Source organism: Pecten maximus, chromosome 7 (genome assembly GCF_902652985.1).
Source record: "Pecten maximus chromosome 7, xPecMax1.1, whole genome shotgun sequence".
In the NCBI taxonomy this organism is placed as follows: Eukaryota; Metazoa; Mollusca; class Bivalvia; order Pectinida; family Pectinidae; genus Pecten; species Pecten maximus.
This window is the reverse complement of record NC_047021.1, coordinates 44797224-44815678: the sequence shown is the minus strand read 5'-3', so window position 1 is coordinate 44815678 and position 18455 is coordinate 44797224. Positions and strand designations below refer to the sequence as shown.

The window sequence follows — 18455 nt, the reverse complement described above, 5'->3', positions numbered from 1 at the left end:
ATTGTTCAGATTTGTCCAATATTAATTTTATTGCAGGTTTCCTAATAATTAGGGACCACTGTGGCCAAGTGGTTAAGGTGTCCCGACGCTTTATCACTAGCCCTCCACCTATATATATGTGTTTCGGGTTCGAAACCTACGTGGGGCAGTAGCCAGGGACTGACCGTAGGCCGGTGGTTTTTCTCCGGGTACTCCAGCTTTCCTCCACCTCCAAAACCAGGCACATCCTTAAATGACCCTGGCTGTTAATAGGACGTTAAACAAAATAAACCAACTAAACCAAAATCTCATCATTTTCAAATACATAAAATTTGACTGTTGTAGCACATACAAAATTATCTGGTATCAATACTGCATTTCACAATCTGGAGATGACTAAAGTGTGAATTAATTTTCCATGAACAAAATGGACGACGGACAAAAGGCAATTAGATAGAGAAGGTCACATCAGGGTCAGGTAAACAGAACAAAGATTCAGCAGATGGATGAAATAATTTATTCAATCAAAATTTAAGTACTTTAAATGTTTTACATTAGCAATGTATAATTGACAAATAAAAATAAGCATCTATAATAACAATTATTCAACAATTATGTTTGGTGTCCAATGTGAGGTGTGTGTATCTTCCTTGACATGCCTGGTATTTATTAAAATCAACAGTTTTTAACAGTAAAAAACAGTCTCTTTTCTCTCCTACCAGCAACTCGTACAGAATCACAACCTTTCACCTTGATTTTCCTTTGAACTCTTATTTTCAATGTCTGGAAAACTATAAATGAAGGCGACGCCATGGAAACATCAGAATAGGAAATATTCCTACGTAACTGAAATACTTCGGGAAGACTAGGCATTAGGGGGTACAGTGGAACCTCTCACACAGACCTCGTACAGTACCGTCTGCTTGGCCGGGTAGTAGACTTGGTGGTAGTGATGGGAATAATATCTGTTAGCACAGATAGCCCTGCTGGTTTTAATTTGTTTATAACAATTTTGGACATCATTTTCCTAAACAATGAGTAAAATAAGTCCTCAAAAATCATGTATCTGAATTTGAATTTCATTATTTCATTGAAACTGCAGTTTACCTACTGTTTGAAGATAGGAAATTTACAGGAGGGGGAAATAATCGTGAACATTTTCTCCACACATATCATTTTTATATCAATTTGTGTCATCTTGAACTACAAACTGAGGTAGATCAATTGCCAAAATGACCCCCACGAGTATAGTTTACATATCGAAATGGCATAATTAAATTAAACACCCGCGCAAAAAACCAGGTTTACGGTATAACAATTTGAATCCATACTTTCATTTACTATGACAAAATTTGATTGCAGTTTTTACTGTATTTGTAACCTATATAGCTACACTACACTGGGTGAAGTATCACGCACCACCCTCTAACAAACCTCAGCCAAGCATCAATTATCACAAGTTTAACTCGACATCTCCACTGGTCCAACGCCATTACTGTTGACTAGCCTTTCTGGACGACCAAGACAACAACACAATACAAAATCCTACTTCCCTAACAAAATTAAATATAAAACATATACCTAGATAGAAAATCAGCCAAGCTCAGTAACTTACCAAGGTAAAATACATTGTTAATTGTGAATGAGGTTAATCGCATTGACTGTTCCAACCTTGGTCAGTAAAGCAAACAAATGTTTTTTTAACAATGGTTCCAACATGAACACCATTTTAAACAATGGGTCCAACATGAACACCATTTTCAACAATGGATACAATATGAACACCATTTTTAACAATGGATACAAAATGAACACCTAGGTGTGCTTCTCAAATCATCATCTATACACACTATCTTACTATGACATACATCTTAATGAACTTTTCGTTTTGTTCAGCATGGACATTACCAGTAGGTTCAAAACATATTGGAAAAAGTATAATGATGTTGTAAATATACAGAGAATGTCATTTCATCAAATTTCATTACAATACAATAGATCGGGTACTTAATACCATTATCTATCGACCTCTGAGCTGGACATGTTGCTCAAATATTCCCGATGTTATAAACTATGCCCTATGTATTGGCAGGATGATGCTTCCGATTGGCTTACGGTAAGTCCGGGGAACATGGAGACCGCTCCCTGGACTCCGGATCTCTACTCGAGTCCACATAGACCCGGGATAAAAGACGACCTGTTGTTGTTCTGTAAAAATCAAACCTGGCAAGAAAGCATATAAAATATAATTTCTGTCTCTACACTTTCCCCCTGTCACTATTGCTATTTGATAAATACTGATAATATAAATAATTTGCTACGATTTAAATACAATTTTTTTCTTAATTCTTTATCTCACCTATATGTACAACTAATATCATATTGTAAATGCCGTTTTTCAAATTACAAATTACGTATACAAGTCATGTAGAGATTTTACTTTTTTTTTAAATTACAATTAACTTCTCCAACATACCAGTAGATTTAATTGGTGTACATTATAATCATTTTTTGTGTGTCTTGAATGAATGTTTAAATGGACAAGTACCTCTACCCAAAAATATTATTCTGAAATATGGTTTAGCACTAATTAATTACAACAATTGGACACTTGACAAAAGATCAGGACAAAATATGTCATAGCAACAGTTCTGGTTTTGATACAGTCTCAAAAAATTCTCCACATGTTCACCACAAAAACAGGACAATATCGACACAAAGATATTCCACATGTTTCTATAGAATTCTTCAGAGAATCAATACAAATTCACACCGCGCACAACAGATTTACTTAAGTAAAATCCAATAATGATATTTTACAAGTCTTCCACTTTCCTCCAAAATCTCCAATATGGCATTATTGAACCAGAGTGTTGTTTTTCTAGACTAATTAAACATAAAATCCACAGATAGGAAGACTTCCTGAACTAAAATAAGAAAACTTTGTAAGTAAAATACGGATGAAGACAACTTATAGATCCAATTAGAGCCTGTGTAAGGTAGACAGATATAAATTTACATTTTCTTAGAAAAATAAACAATATCAACATCAGCTTATATTCTTTAAACTACTATATTTACTAACATAAGTAACAACAGGTGGAAAGGGCCTGCACCATTCACTACAATGTCCCAGCAAATATACCATGGAGACAACATGTCTTTTTCATAAAATGAATTTGGGTTTCAAATATTCAACATTAAACACTCAATTTTCATACAAATTTTGAATCTATATTTCCTAGATTCTCAATTTATGAATGAAGTCCCCTTGACCTGAATTTAGATGATAAATCTATTGATCAGTATAGAAAGAACAGGATTGAATTCAAACCTCTATTTCCTATGTTGGCGCCCGCCATTCTGAGCTGAGGGGGGCAGACACAGACTTATTTGAACAAATTCCTATGTATATATTATATCCTCCATATTAAATTTCATCCAGATCCCCTTCATCTGAAGAGAAGAAAGTGAAAGTGTCCCACCACTGCCCTTAGGGGCCCAGAACTTACACTTATTCAAAATTGAGCCTCCTTCAAATTAAGTCCAAATCCATTCAGGTGTTCAGGGCTTATTAATCCAACATTTAAATTAAAGTTGACAAAAGGGTGACAGATGATGTGCCCTGGCATAAGCTCGCTGGTTCTTTAAGGATTAGATGAGCTAAAAAGCAATCTCAATGTTAGATTTTCACTACAGAGAAAACAGGGTTGAATAGAGTATGTGAAAACCAACAGCGAAGTAAAATGGTGTGTGCTCCAGCAAGTTCTCTGCTTCTACGTGTTTCTGCACTATCATATTACAGGATAAAAAGAAAACTAAAGTTAGACCTAAGAGAGTATTGTTGGGTTGCTACCAATGGAGTATATGACTATATACACAACAGTTAGTTAGGAGACTTGGGACCACTTACAAGAAATGTAATATCTTTTCACAGGAATAGCATTGAGAGCATGAAATCTTTCAAACTTTTTTATTTTATACAGAGAAGTTGTGCATGCATGTTCACCTCGATTGTAATACAGAACATCATTTCTATTTGGAATATGTTTTCATTTGATGTCTAGGTATGAAGAAATGATATTTAATATTGAAAATATTTGTAATACTTTTTCATTTTTTACCATGTTTTGGACCAAACTTCTCTGAATTTCGATACTTCTATTAAATTACTTGGCTAACTAGACCTGCTATTGATTCTCTCTTGTAGTTCTAACACATCTTTATCACAACCTACCCTTTCGCTTTTTATGACCTTCTGAACCCAGATTTTATCAATTTTTCAATATCCTCTCTATAGTTTTACTCAAATACAGCTAATTTTGTGCGTATAAACATCAAAGCTTATAAGGGGTTAAAATATTTGTTGAATTGCTTTTCTTGATTTTTATCAAAGCACTTGATATATTGAGTGCAGGCTATTTTCTCAATACTGGAATAAACAAATACACCTATCAGCCGAGAGGAAAATCCCTAAGAGGGAGGGAAATCTCATAAAAGTTGTAAGAGTATTAATTTAAAGTGATTTGTTAACCTGAAACCTCTGTGGAATAGCGAGATGTGGAATTGACCAAACACACAAGGGGAGTGATGTGATGTATTATAGGCAGACAGGAATGCAATCTAGATTTACCCATTAATTTTTCTCCGTCTGCTCCGACTTCCTATAAGTGTTGAGTTTCAATCTACAACAATATTAATCAAAGTCACTATCTAATCAACACAGGCATATATACAGAGTTAACCTTGACCAACGTAATATTACCCATAATGCCACATTCTGTTACCGGTGTAAGACCATCATGGTCCTGCCTCCCCAAAGATTAAATGTCACTTGCAGATCTCACGTCAAGGCCTGGTCAGACCAATAACATTCACGCCACTTTCTTACCAAGATGATGACACTTATGAACGCCTCAGGTTTCATCAGTAATTGGATAAAAGTCGCGACAGAATCAGTGGATCTCCAATTAACATTAAAATGGTGTTGTTGGGTGTCTTTCTTACAGGTGTGAAAACAAAATCTGTTTTGTTCTTTTCTTGTTTTTTTGTTAGAATCGAGACAAAATAATTTACACAGCTTAAATTTAACATATTCTGTATAAAAATCTGAGTATATCAAACTTAATATGGCACAAAATAACTTTATTCAATGGTCAACGATGGAATATTAGAATCTGTAAAAGATATACACCACAAGGTAAACATGTCATTTATGGTGATCTGTTGATTAATAACAGATTCATTTCAAACTGTTCAATAACAGTGTTAGAGAAAATGCCCACCGACCAGAATGACCAACATATCTAAAATACAACGTACAGAATTTACAATGGAATTGATAACGCTACATCTAATTTTTTCCCACAAAAGCAGTTGACATGATGATGTGCAAGGTTTTTTTTTGTGAATAATTTTAGAAGTTTGTGTCAATTTCATCAAAATTTCATTCAACAGCTTTTGATAATGTCCCATCAAAGTCCCGATGTTTAACCTACTGTTGAAAATGTCTCTTAATGTCCCATCAAAGTCCCAATGTTTTACCTACTGTTGATAATGTCTCTTAATGTCCCATCAAAGTCCCAATGTTTTACCTACTGTTGATAATGTCCCATCAAAGTCCCGATGTTTGACCTACTGTTGATAATGTCCCTTAATGTCCCATCAAAGTCCCGATGTTTTACCTACTGTTGATAATGTCCCTAAATGTCCCATCAAAGTCCCGATGTTTGACCTACCATTGAGAATGTCCATTAATGTCCCTGAATGTCCAATCAAAGTCCCGATGTTTGACCTACTGTTGATAATGTCCATTAATGTCCCATCAAAGTCCCGATGTTTGACCTACTGTTGATAATGTCCCTTAATGTTCCGTCGAAGTCCCGATGATTGACTTACCATGGATAATGTCCCCCCCCCCCCCAAAAAAAAAACCTATACACCTATATGACTAGAGTATTTATATGTTATACAGTATTAAGGTAGATTTCTGCCCCGTTTATATTTCTTCTGATAAAACAGCTGAAAAATGAAAAATGCACAACTTATAAGAACCAAGTCAAATAGAGCTATGATATCTAACAGCCCGTCAAGTACTTTCTGGCTTAGTTATAAAAACTGTCAAACTCCAGGTAATTCAACTATTGGTTAATTTGTTTCTGAGATTGGGGCCTAAATTGAAAGTATACAAACGGAGGTCGAATGGTTGGGGAACAAACTCGCGAAATTTGATAAAGGTTTGTGTTGTGCTTCCTGAGAAATTACTTGCAAAATTTATTAATTCACTTTTTGGGCCAGACGAGCTAAAAATAATCAATGATAAAAAGGTTAAAAAATCAAAGTATATAAAAATTAAATGCGAGAAACAAGAAAACAGATGAAGTACCGTAATCCAAATTACAAGTATAAACTTTCCATTCACACAATATTTATTTCCTAGCCCACAGGAGTGGGTAAGTTTTCCTATTATATCTCTACACACTGAACTCATTCACCCCTGAAGTGTCATAATGAACTATTCCAATGTTTGAATTGGAAGAGTTCAAATGTGTCTTTAGGGGTGAATGAGATAAATCCTATGTGAACAGTACACTTATATATAATTACAATAAAGGACATACAAATGCAGTCATCTACTTCGTTTGTGTATAATATTGGAAATATATCTACTTCGCTTGTGATAACCGGGTTATCAAAATTTTACACAATATAATTATTATTCATGAAACAGCCAATTTAATATCTTGATACAAAATGAATATCTGGTTTTAATATATATATATATATATTACGATAATAAATTTTAACTGAAAAAACATAAGAAACAATAAATAAAACAATGTTTTGGAATTGTGGAATTTTTATTCTGAGTGGGTGGTATACTGAAGACATACACCACAAGAAATACTGATGATGTATACGTATCGGATCTGTGGAAATATGAACATCAGCTAAAATCGGGGATTTACATCATAAAACCAAAGAGCCTGTATTTGGGATCTCTGTTATTCCCATGTTATCACAGAAGGATTACATGTAATTCCCAAAGGCGATGGCCAGACTCCCATGCCAATCCTGTCATTTCACAGATATTTTTGGCTCTTAATAGCTATGTTTCTAGTTGTTTACAACCACGTGGAATCTCAAACTTTGAAAATAATCAAATTATTAGATTGACACCTTTCTCGTTCAAGAAGTCGCATCAACTTTATTCAAACCAAATATTTTTATAATCTGCAACAATTTGGAATGAGCAGAATGCTGAGGTAACAAGAGGTCACAGGGAGATCTATATAGGCACTCATTATCAATCAATCTTTATTTAGTTTGATGAATATTTGATCTTCTTTTACTTGTAACATTCTAAAATTCATTCTTCTGTTTTTGGAGTTGACCTTATTTATGCAGTTCCTCGCGAGAGAAAATGAGATTCTAGGTTACTACTCTCCCAGACTCCGACTCTCACCGACCCTGAATTTACATTATTCAGTTTCACATCTGATCTCTGATCCTATTGATGTTGAATACCTAATTTGGTTAAAAATCACCAAGATCTTCAGGAAAAATGACTTCACTCTGAGATCTGTCAGATTTCCATTTTTCTTTTCAAAACATTTGCTCCCCTGGTCGCAATGATGCACTATAGCATATTTTGATGATCAAGGCGAATCCAGAAACTGAGAAATTAATACAAAAGGATGAATGACAAAGATATGAGATTGATCCGTATTTAGAATTTTGGCTTATATTTTATTCAAAATAAATAATTAAAAACATGCGATTTTTTTGTGAAATGCTGACAGGAAAAATGAACACCCCGTTACTAGTGCCTCGGTACTGTGATGCTGCAATACCTTCAAACGGCTAGGAATATCACTGTATTTACATATCATATAAAATTATCTTTTAATTTATCATATAATTCAATCATAAAATTATATACTCTCCGTTTTAACAGTACACAATATATTAAAATTTACAAACAACTAACAAAATTTATTTGTAGCCTTGAAATCATAACCTTTCAAGTACCTGTTCGGTTCGTTATATAACAAAACATCTATTATATACATATAGCATAAAAATAGCTGGGCACACACTTTACGGTTTTTAGAATGTTTGAACACACCATAATTAAGTCAAGATTGACTCTAAACGTCTACCCAATCAAGTTAATAGTTTTGTAGACTCTACAACACTGCCAGCACTGTCACCAAAAATACCTATATCCAATTACAACCGACAAACAATTTCAACAGCTAAAATAATAGCTTATTACACTGAAATTTACATACTAAATATAGAGGCAATCAAATTTGTTCAGGATGAATTATCTATCTATTCCCTTTGAATTTAAAAGAGAAGCCCAAATTTTTGGAGTTTAGTAATAGTGTAAATCATGAAATTTGGTATTGTATAGAAATATATTCTTGTCTTCAATCGATCATGCCTTAATCTGGGCCTACGATGTACATGTGGTATCTTTAGAAGGAAGTCAACGTATCCGTAGTTACAAGTAAGTTCAGATAATTGAGAGGTCAAATCTTAAAAATATTGTTAGCTGAAAGTTTATGGAACAATTAATAAACATTTTGTGCAATCATGGTATAGTGTGCAGGTGATTAAAATCTCTAGTGATTTTAAGACACATTTTTAAGTGCAATGCTACCTCTATTGTCTCATTGTAAATCTCGCTTCATATTTATCTTAAATTCTAAAGGAAAATTTAGTTATGTAACACCTTTGAAAATCACATAATCTAGAGGGGGCATATAATCTGACTATACGAAACATTACAAATCTAGTTTGATTAAAATCAGTTCACCCATACCAGAGGAGTAGCATTTAAGATGATACATTTGTAAAATAACATTCGTCCATGTGAAATGATAGATATATAGATACAATAGCAGTATTCACCAATTGATGTAATTATCAAACAATGACTACAACAGAACGTTAAAGCAAAACCAGAAATATGTTTGTCATGTTTTACAGCAGTTTACATACAACTCTTCAGACAAAAAACTTATTTCGTAAGAAACAACCCCTCCTTCATCTCTCATTAATTTCTATCTTTTTTTTTTTTTTTTTTGCTAAAATCAAGAAAAAAAAATATAAATAAAAACAAATATTCATATTATATTAAAGAAAGATGAGGTCTGCAAACCAGCACCAAAAACCAGACTATGGTTTTGGAGTCCGGTGGAATAGCACGGCTGATAAGCCACAGTCGACACACATGTTAGTTGAGTTTTTGTGGTTGGACATGAGGATTTTGATATTGCAGGTGGGTAGGAGATGAGCACTCTTTGGTTTGGTAGCAGGGAAGGACGTTCATCTTAGGTCTGTGATATTGGCCTTGTCTCCAAATACCTGGACTAGCTGTTCCTCGTACTGGTCTATATTCCTCTTCATAATGTCCATGCATGGCCCCAGTAACCTCTCAAATGCCTGCACGTCCAGCACTGCAGCACAAACACAATGAGGCCTCTATAGGTTATATTTACACTTGGGTTGCACTGTGTTTAAATAAAGCTAATCAGACCTAATGTATGAAGTTATCAATGTTTACGCAGTGGTGATATAAGATGTGTGAAAGACTGCCAGAGACAAACATCTAACAAAAGTTAGACTTAAAAAAGAAAACATTAAGTACTGCTTATTGAGTATGATTTGAACTTACCTTCATGCTTATTGCATATATAGAGGTTACACAACGAGTGGTTGTTGGATATGGAATTTATTTCACACGAGTAAGTTATTTTTTAAAAGTTACAAAAGACACGAGCTTTAGCGAGTGTTTTTTGCAACTTTTAAAAAATAACTAACGAGTGTGAAATAAATTCCATATCCAACAATTTCGAGTCGTGTGACCTGTTTCTAACACAATAATATCGGCTTGAATCAAAGGGAAACGTGGCCAAGTATAATTTCGCGTATGCAAATAAAGTGTACCGTTGACGTCCGGGACCCGGTGATGTGACGTCATTAGATTATTGATGACGTCAATAACAATTGCAGCTTGGGTCAAAGTTCACCGTGTTAGCCAATCGAAATGCGTACAGAGTTTATACCACGTGTGGTATAAACAGATTGTTAATCAACGGCTGTAATGATTAACTGATGGTCTGAGAGTTGAATAGCACAGGGTATTGTGGTAGAAAATGTATTATTACCTGCACATTTAGTACTGCTTATTGAGTATGCAGTAGTCTTACCTGCACATTTTGTACTGCCTATTAAGTAAGCTGTAGTATAACTTGCACATTTTGTACTGCCTATTGAGTATGATTTAGTCTTACCTGCACATTTTGTACTGCCTATTGAGTATGATGTAGTCTTACCTGCACATTTTGTACTGCCTATTAAGTATGATATAGTCTTACCTGCACATTTTGTACTGCCTATTGAGTAAGCTGTAGTATAACTTGCACATTTTGTACTGCCTATTGAGTATGATTTAGTCTTACCTGCACATTTTGTACTGCCTATTAAGTATGCAGTAGTCTTACCTGCACATTTTGTACTGCCTATTGAGTAAGCTGTAGTATAACTTGCACATTTTGTACTGCCTATTGAGTAAGCTGTAGTATAACTTGCACATTTTGTACTGCCTATTGAGTATGATTTAGTCTTACCTGCACATTTTGTACTGCCTATTAAGTATGATGTAGTCTTACCTGCACATTTTGTACTGCCTATTGAGTATGTTGTAGTCTTACCTGCACATTTTGTACTGCCTATTGAGTATGCTGTAGCTGCTCTTGGTTTGTGTGTAACTAATGCCAGTTCTGTAACACATGAAAACAAACCACAAAATATAATACACGTTATCTAAGTCATAATAGTTTAATATACAATATGGACTGCATACATTATGACTTTTATAGTTTTCTGAAAAAGTGTTAAACTTCTTACAGTTGATGACAATGAAAATGTGTCAGAAGTTCCACTTTTCTTACTGAATGAGCAAAAAACATGCTGTATATGTCAAAGGACATTATTTTTTGAAAGTGTGAACACAATTTAAAGTCAATTTGGATATTTGAGTCATTGACGGCTAGTGCTCAAAATCTTCAGAAATGTCACCAAAAATTTTGATTAAAGAATTCTGAATCTCTGTTTAAACCCCCCAAAACACTCAGATAATGGAGAGCATAGATGGTTTATGTCCCGTTATATACAACAATGGTAAAATTAACAATGACAAAATGAAGCATAACTTGAAAATTTGTGAATTTTTTTTTTTCTAAATCTAATAATTATGTTGAAATATTTGTTTCTTACCTCCAAAGTAACCACCCTTTTCGTATCTTTTCACTTCTAATTCTTCACAATCCGGATCACTCTGAAATCAAGGGTAAAGCAGATATTTCAAACTACTACCACATCAGTACTAAGTCAATACAACACACTTCCCATAGAGACAGACAGCTGTTGAATGTCATAACAAGAAAACATCTGTCATCTAAATAGTACTCCCTATATTCAGAATGGCCTAACCAACGTGGTATGTTCTGGCACTATACTTGTTTTGATTTTAATCAAATCTACACCATTTCCCAGCATACCTCTGGCTTGTTTTCCAGTGTTTAACATATATATATAGCATAACTGAGCCAGGGTCACCAACCTGTAGTTTATATTTGGTCACAGCCCTACAAATCCATGAAAGGGTTCAACTGTCACCAAGTTAACCAATATTGTATCAATTTTATATCTGTCACATTTGTACAGGGCTTTCTCTCACTGGGTTGGGAAAGAGCCCTTTTGTCTCATTTTGGGAAGAAAATTGGTATTTTGAGAAAGATTTTTTCAGGAGTAAACTGCAAATTTTGGGAATTTGGTTTAAATATGAAATGATTTCAATTGGTAATGGGGCCCATTAACGGCCCCAAAAAGCTCCCAGAAAAAGCTCTGTTGTATGTATGCAGATAATATTATACTCTATATCTAAACACTTATCAAAATAATTTAGCTTCCAAAATTGATTTTATATTTGATCTCATAGGTAACAAGACTTGTAGGAAGACAACATAGCTTGCTGAGTGGGTTGAAATTTCAGAATTATTTTTTAGCAGAAGGTCAAAGGTCATGGTCAAGGTCAACAGGTCTGTCAATTTATGCCTTGTCACAAGGAACACACATGTCAGATATTGAAGCCCTATCTCACACAGTTAACATACTGTGGCAAAGGTTCAAGGTCACGGTCAAGGTCAGCAACTATGCAAATGTTTGGTTTGGTTTTATTTTATTTGTTTAATGTCCTATCAACAGCGAAGGTATTTTAAGGACAGCCTCCCTGCAAATGAAGTACCGGTGGAAAGGTCTTGTCTCAAGGAACACGCATGTCGAAAACCTAAAGTGTATTCTCATTAGAACTTAAACCTAGCTGTCTACGGATGCCTCTGACACCGACACCCACACTGGGGGCTTATAACATTATAGCAAAAGCTCCCCTGAAACAACTCCCAGTGAGCTTATTTAATAAGCCCTCCCCAAACTTTAATACTAAGCTATATCCACTAGAGAAGAGGGCTTATTTCAGGATAATTATGGTATAAAATGTGGTTATACATACCTTGTTTTTGACTGTCACTCTAACATTTCCTTCCTCAATAAAATACATACAGTCTGCTTCATCACCCTGTAACAGAGACAAATCCATCGACGTCAAATTGGAAAATACTAGCAATGTGTAAAAGCTACCTCAGGCTCCAGATGACCTGTCATCAAACCCTTGGTATTTCAGCAATCATTATATTAGGTTATAATGAACTAGGTTTAACTTGAAATATTAAGACGGTGGTTATGAGGGGTGTAAAGATGGCACACCTGTTTAATGATATGTCGAGATACATAGCCTTTCAAATTCATACAGTGAAAAAGAATCATACAGCATAATTTTAGCCTTATAATGTTTAAGCCTTATAACGAGAGTTCTGCAAACCTATCCATGCTTCCGAGATCATCTTGGTCTGTTAGACCCTTTAAAGTATAATACAAACATGTTGATATTTTGATACAGACACACACAAGATGCACTGATGTTCACTAGCTTATACACTGGAGTTCATACAATGGAAGGAGTCAATTCTTAAATAGGTCAAGGTCATTTCAATGAGGAAACTACACCACCATGTCCTCGGTTCTTTCCGGCAAAATATCTCCCATCAGATCTAGGCCTGCTCGAACTTGAGAAAATATCTTGAGAGTGTTTAACATGTTGGATCCCTGTGATCTAGAAAATATGTCAAGGTCATCTATATGAAAAAAGTTTATACCATTCTGTCAAAGGTACCTGCTGGCAAGGTATCAGGTTTCTGGGTCTTCAGGAACTTGAGAAAATGTCAATCCTGGTTCAGAATTGACATTTTCTCAAGATATTTGACCCCTGTGACCTTGAAAACAGATCAAGGTCGTTGCAGGTGGGAGAAGGTGAGTGAAGAAATTCACAAATGAATTTTTTACTTTTTGGCCCCGTCACCCTCAGACCTTCACTTTGTGCCATGTGAGCTAAAATAATGGTTAATACAAAATGTAAGAAGTAACTAATGTTTTGAATTCTGTATGTTCACAGGTAACTGGAAACAGGTCAGGTTGAGAAATACCAGGGCAGAAGTTTTGTAACTATCACAGCTCTAGTCAAAATACACCCTTAACTTTCAAATCCAAGATGCTGCCTGGTTGAGATCTTGTTCTTCATGCTTAAATTTTGACAATTTTGGTTTATTTTGTTTTAACGTCCTATTAACAGTCAGGGTCATTTAAGGACGTGCCAGGTTTTGGAGGTGGAGGAAAGCCGGAGTACCCGGAGAAAAACCACCAGCCTACGGTCAGTACCTGGCAACTGCCCCACGTAGGTTTTGAACTCGCAACCCAGAGGTGGAGGGCTAGTGATCAAGTATTGGGACACCTTAACCACTCGGCCACCGCGGCCCCTTGACAACTTTGACTCTGATACCTTTAAGGTATAAAAAAATCAATTTATCTATTTTTTATCAGATCGAAGCTTACCTGTGTTATGATAACCTCTCCGTCAGTAAATGATCGGGACTGCAAGGCATCTGCTACATTCATTCTTTCGTATGACTGAAATGAAAAAAAAAGCCAAATTATAAAACTGCTGTTATATTTAAAACTAAATTACACTGATATTCCACCCTAATATGTCAAGTCACATATAGCTGTTAGCAAAGACTTCAATGTTTACATTCAAGCCTATCTTTTCCACGAAATTAGGAAGGATAAAGAAATTTCATCCTTCAGTAGTTGCATCCATTACAGGGCTGTAAGATAAATGAGTTCTGTATAATTGGTTTGAATGGGGTAGTGTTACCTATCAGATAATCAGTACATTGATCAGTTGCAAATGACCATTTTGGTGTTATTTAATTTCAAACCATAAGTTTCCCATGTAAATTTACTCAATAAGATGGTAATAAATTACACTGTATTTAAAGTATTCAGGTTTGTGGAACTGCATAATTTTAATATAAAATGTAATTACAACTTCCAACTTATTCATATTCATCTGTGATTTATTTACATTAATTAACATATGTACAATATAATGTAGCCAAGATTTGAATACAATGTTCAGAAAATGCCAGCAAGAAGGTATTTAATGGACAATTATAATGAGAATTTGTAAAATAATTGGGCTTGATGCTTTGTGATTTATTTTAACTATCAACAAAAGAACCCATCGGAAATTTCCTAATGTAACCACACAAATTTTAAATCAACTAAAATATAAATATATCAAGTTAAAGTTTCATGCTTCTTATTTCCTTTTGTAAAGGATACAAGGCATTGCAGGTGATAATAAATATCACCTTGCATACCTGATGATATCCTGCAATTAATAAGCCCTGATGCCAACTCATTGGAGTTATTGTCGTACTTGAACATTATATCAAAATATGATTAAAAATGAAGTCACTACAACTTGCATGACAAAATATATTCCATAAATAGTAAGAGTGACCTTGTCCTTGACCTTGGCAGTCTGAAACATGAACTTGTTTGGGGTATACTCATACCTGACCAATATATGAAGTTTGATTGGAATCAGGGTAAAAGTGAAGTCGCTAGAGTGCTGATAAAGATTTTCTATAAATAGCAATAGTCATCTTGACCTTTACCAAAAACAGATAAGTAACTTATTGGACAGCTACAGGTAACTTATTGGACAGCTACAGGTAACTTATTGGACAACTACAGGTAACTTATTGGACAACTACAGGTAACTTTATTGGACAACTACAGGTAACTTTATTGGACAACTACAGGTAACTTTATTGGACAACTACAGGTAACTTATTGGACAGCTACAGGTAACTTATTGGACAACTACAGGTAACTTATTGGACAACTACAGGTAACTTACTGGTCAGCTACAGGTATAGCCTCTGAATTATGTTCGATGTAGCTAAATATGCAAATAACAAGAGACCCAATTGGCCTGTATCGCTCACTTGGCTCTACAGCAACTTTGAAGTTGATTGAGGTCATTTCTACAGATACTATGCTGATTACCACTTCATTCAAATATCAGAGTGGGCTAGTTATATTCATGTCAATAAACTATCTGGTCCTTCATTCCAGCATATGGTCCTTCATTCCAGCATACTATTGGCCTAATATCGGGGTCTCGGAGACTCTTGGTCATCGTAAAAATTATTGTTTACATATTTAAGCCTATTTCACTCCAATGACCTTGAATGTAGGTCAAGGTCATTCATTTGAACAAACTTGGAAGGCCTAATACCAAGTCCCTGGGCTTCTTGGTTGTTGAGGAGAAGTCGTTTGAAGATTTAAACCTATTTGACCCATGACCCTTTGACATACGGTAGGTCAAGGTCATTCATTTGAACAAACTTGATAACCCTTCACGCCAGCATGCCACAGGCCCAATACCAAGTCCCTGGGCCTCTTGGTTATTGAGAAGAAGTTCTTTTAATATTTTAGCCTATTTGACCCAAATGAAAGTCAAGGTCATCTATTTGAACTCACAGGAGTAAATCATTGACAGTTGTAACCATTGCTTTTGTAACGAGATTTCCTTAATGCTATCATAAACTAATGTTAAACACTAGTAAATGACCATGTCAATTGCCAGATAGTTGATCATAGTTCAGTAATTATATTATATAAGTGTAATATTCAACCTAGACACACCATGTGTTACTGACACCTCTGAACCCGAGTTGTTAGGTCTATTTTGTATACAGTATTGCTACCAAGTGCTGTATTCTCCTCATACTAGGTACAACAACCCTCACTGTGCTATAATGCAAATTTTCTAACACTGATTAATTATGAAGTTTTATAATCAATCGTCAACACCTATAAAGTTTTTTCAAATATTAATAGATTTTTGCCGATCATGACCAGAATATCATGACACTGCAAATCACAAGTCAGGAATTACGCATATCGATTTGGTTCAGTTTTAAGGTTTGAAACAAAACAAATCATGACAAGAAAGTCACAATGGGAGAATTGGAAACAGTTTGCCTTTCTCAATCTTACTGTCTCCAATTATTTGGTGTTTTTTTTTTTTCAGCTTTCAATAAAGGTAATTATAGTTGATTTACTGGGCTTTTTTCCTGAGAAATGATGAGTAATATTTTAAACCACATGAACCAATTAGCAAAAGAGATCCCTGAGGTATCTCTGATATTTTTTCTACTTTTCTTGCCTAATTTCCTCTTCATTATCTGTTCTTGTGATATATTGGTTGATAAAATATTTGATTTTAAGTATTTTGACTTTTCTGAGTAGTCCCATAATTGGACATACAAACCTCTAGCACAGGAACGAAGAGAAATGTATACCTATGAAAATTGACAAAGATTTACCAAATACTGCGGGATAAATAAATGATCACTATTTAATTTAAAGGGCATAAAAATTTGCCTATTTTAAGGTCGAAAAGAATTCCTGAATAGGGCATCCAAGTGATTGGATTTCTCGGTTGACAGAACAAGCAAATACATGATTTAAGATTTAAGCTAGCAATATCTGTTATATGAATTTGTCAAATATACAAATTGCCCTTTCCATTCACAAAACATTTGCTGCAGTTGTAATATTTTCTCTCACGTTTTGAAATGTCGATACATGAAAAACGATGTATTTCCCTCTGTATATTGACACTTAACCCCTCCAAGGTAAAATTATAACTGAAAATTAAATATAAAACACACCTGCTGAAATACGATATATACACAGAACATGTAATGTGTGTATCAGTTACTATTGGGTGTCAACACCACTTGACTTTGCTCGAGTAGTGAAGAGTATTGTTTACAAACAGATGAACCATGAACTTTCCACAATTTGATGGTTGTAGGGTGAACGCCGCCAACAAATGTCATTTGATCAATAGGTATCCCATCAGGATTCTACCTTAGATACATTGAGTAAATTATGTACCACATCGTGGATGTGATAAACTTTTCACCTGTAATTATTACCTGGCGGTCCATTGAGGGACTCACCTGTGATCAATATGGTAAGGTCACCAGAGATCATTCTGCTCTAACTTATATACCGTATGTATCAGCAAATAAGCCCCAGCCCACAAATAAGTCCCCTTATTTTTGGAAAATCACATACCACTTTTAAAATTGATTCATAAATAAGCCCTCCCCAAACTTTCATACTAAACTTTGACAAAAGGAGGAGTTTACTAAAGGATTAATACGGTACTGAACCTTTACACTAGGGGTGAGGGCCTATTTGAGAATAAATACAGAACTTAATTTTTACACTGATGAGGGAGCGTATTTGAGAATAAATACAGTACTGAACTTTTACACTAGAGAAGGTAGCTTATTTGAGAATAAATAAAGTACTAATATAAACTTTTACACAAGGGGAGGGGGCTTGTTTCAATATAAAGACAGTAGTAAACTTTTACATTTGGAGAGGGAGTTTATTTGAGAATAAATACAGTACTAAACTTTTACACTAAGGGAGGGAGTTTATTTGAGAATAAATACAGTACTAAACTTTTACAGATAAATCTATACCTGTATTCCTGTTTTCTACCTTCCAATCTCTAGCCAACAGATTATAATTACAAGTACGAACATCTATACCGTCTCAGTCGACAGTCCTCATCTTTGTCACAATTTTTATTATCGCCACAAGAAAGGAAAGAGCGTTAAGGTAAATGTCCCATTTTCAATGACCACAGCCCACATGGCTGTTCATGATCACCAGCATGAATGAAAGTTTCAATTATTTCAATACTTGAGCTTAATCAAACCCTCGGGAAGAGGAGAATCGATTCCGAGCCCAGTCTGCTATCTGTGTCATGAAAACCTTACACATGATAATGTGAAAGATCGCTATCTGTGAGATACATGAATAGACCATTCAGTGAAATCTATAGAAAACTTTCTGTGTGTGTATGTAATCCCCGACCTGACTTAATGAGGTTTTCTTCAATTACAGAAAAC

At 34.8% G+C, this 18455-nt stretch overlaps 1 protein-coding gene across 5 annotated transcripts in view; it reads right to left on the bottom strand.

Annotated features, from left to right (window-relative positions):
• Positions 1–480: 480 nt before the first annotated feature.
• LOC117330959 (cAMP-dependent protein kinase type II regulatory subunit-like) overlaps positions 481–18455 on the bottom strand; it is a 51138-nt gene continuing 33163 nt past the window's right edge. Inside the window, exons 9-15 of one of the 5 annotated variants that reach the window (XM_033889541.1) lie at positions 13999–14073; positions 12563–12628; positions 11269–11329; positions 10704–10772; positions 9355–9446; positions 4613–4664; positions 481–2202 (exon numbers count right to left, since the gene is read on the bottom strand). In XM_033889541.1, the coding sequence (XP_033745432.1) occupies positions 4644–4664; positions 9355–9446; positions 10704–10772; positions 11269–11329; positions 12563–12628; positions 13999–14073 (384 nt within the window). In that variant the 3' untranslated portion in view covers positions 481–2202; positions 4613–4643. Of the gene's footprint in view, positions 9447–10703; positions 10773–11268; positions 11330–12562; positions 12629–13998; positions 14074–18455 lie in introns of all 5 variants that reach the window. The other 4 variants (XR_004533427.1, XR_004533426.1, XM_033889540.1 and 1 more) reach the window with 4 other exon arrangements.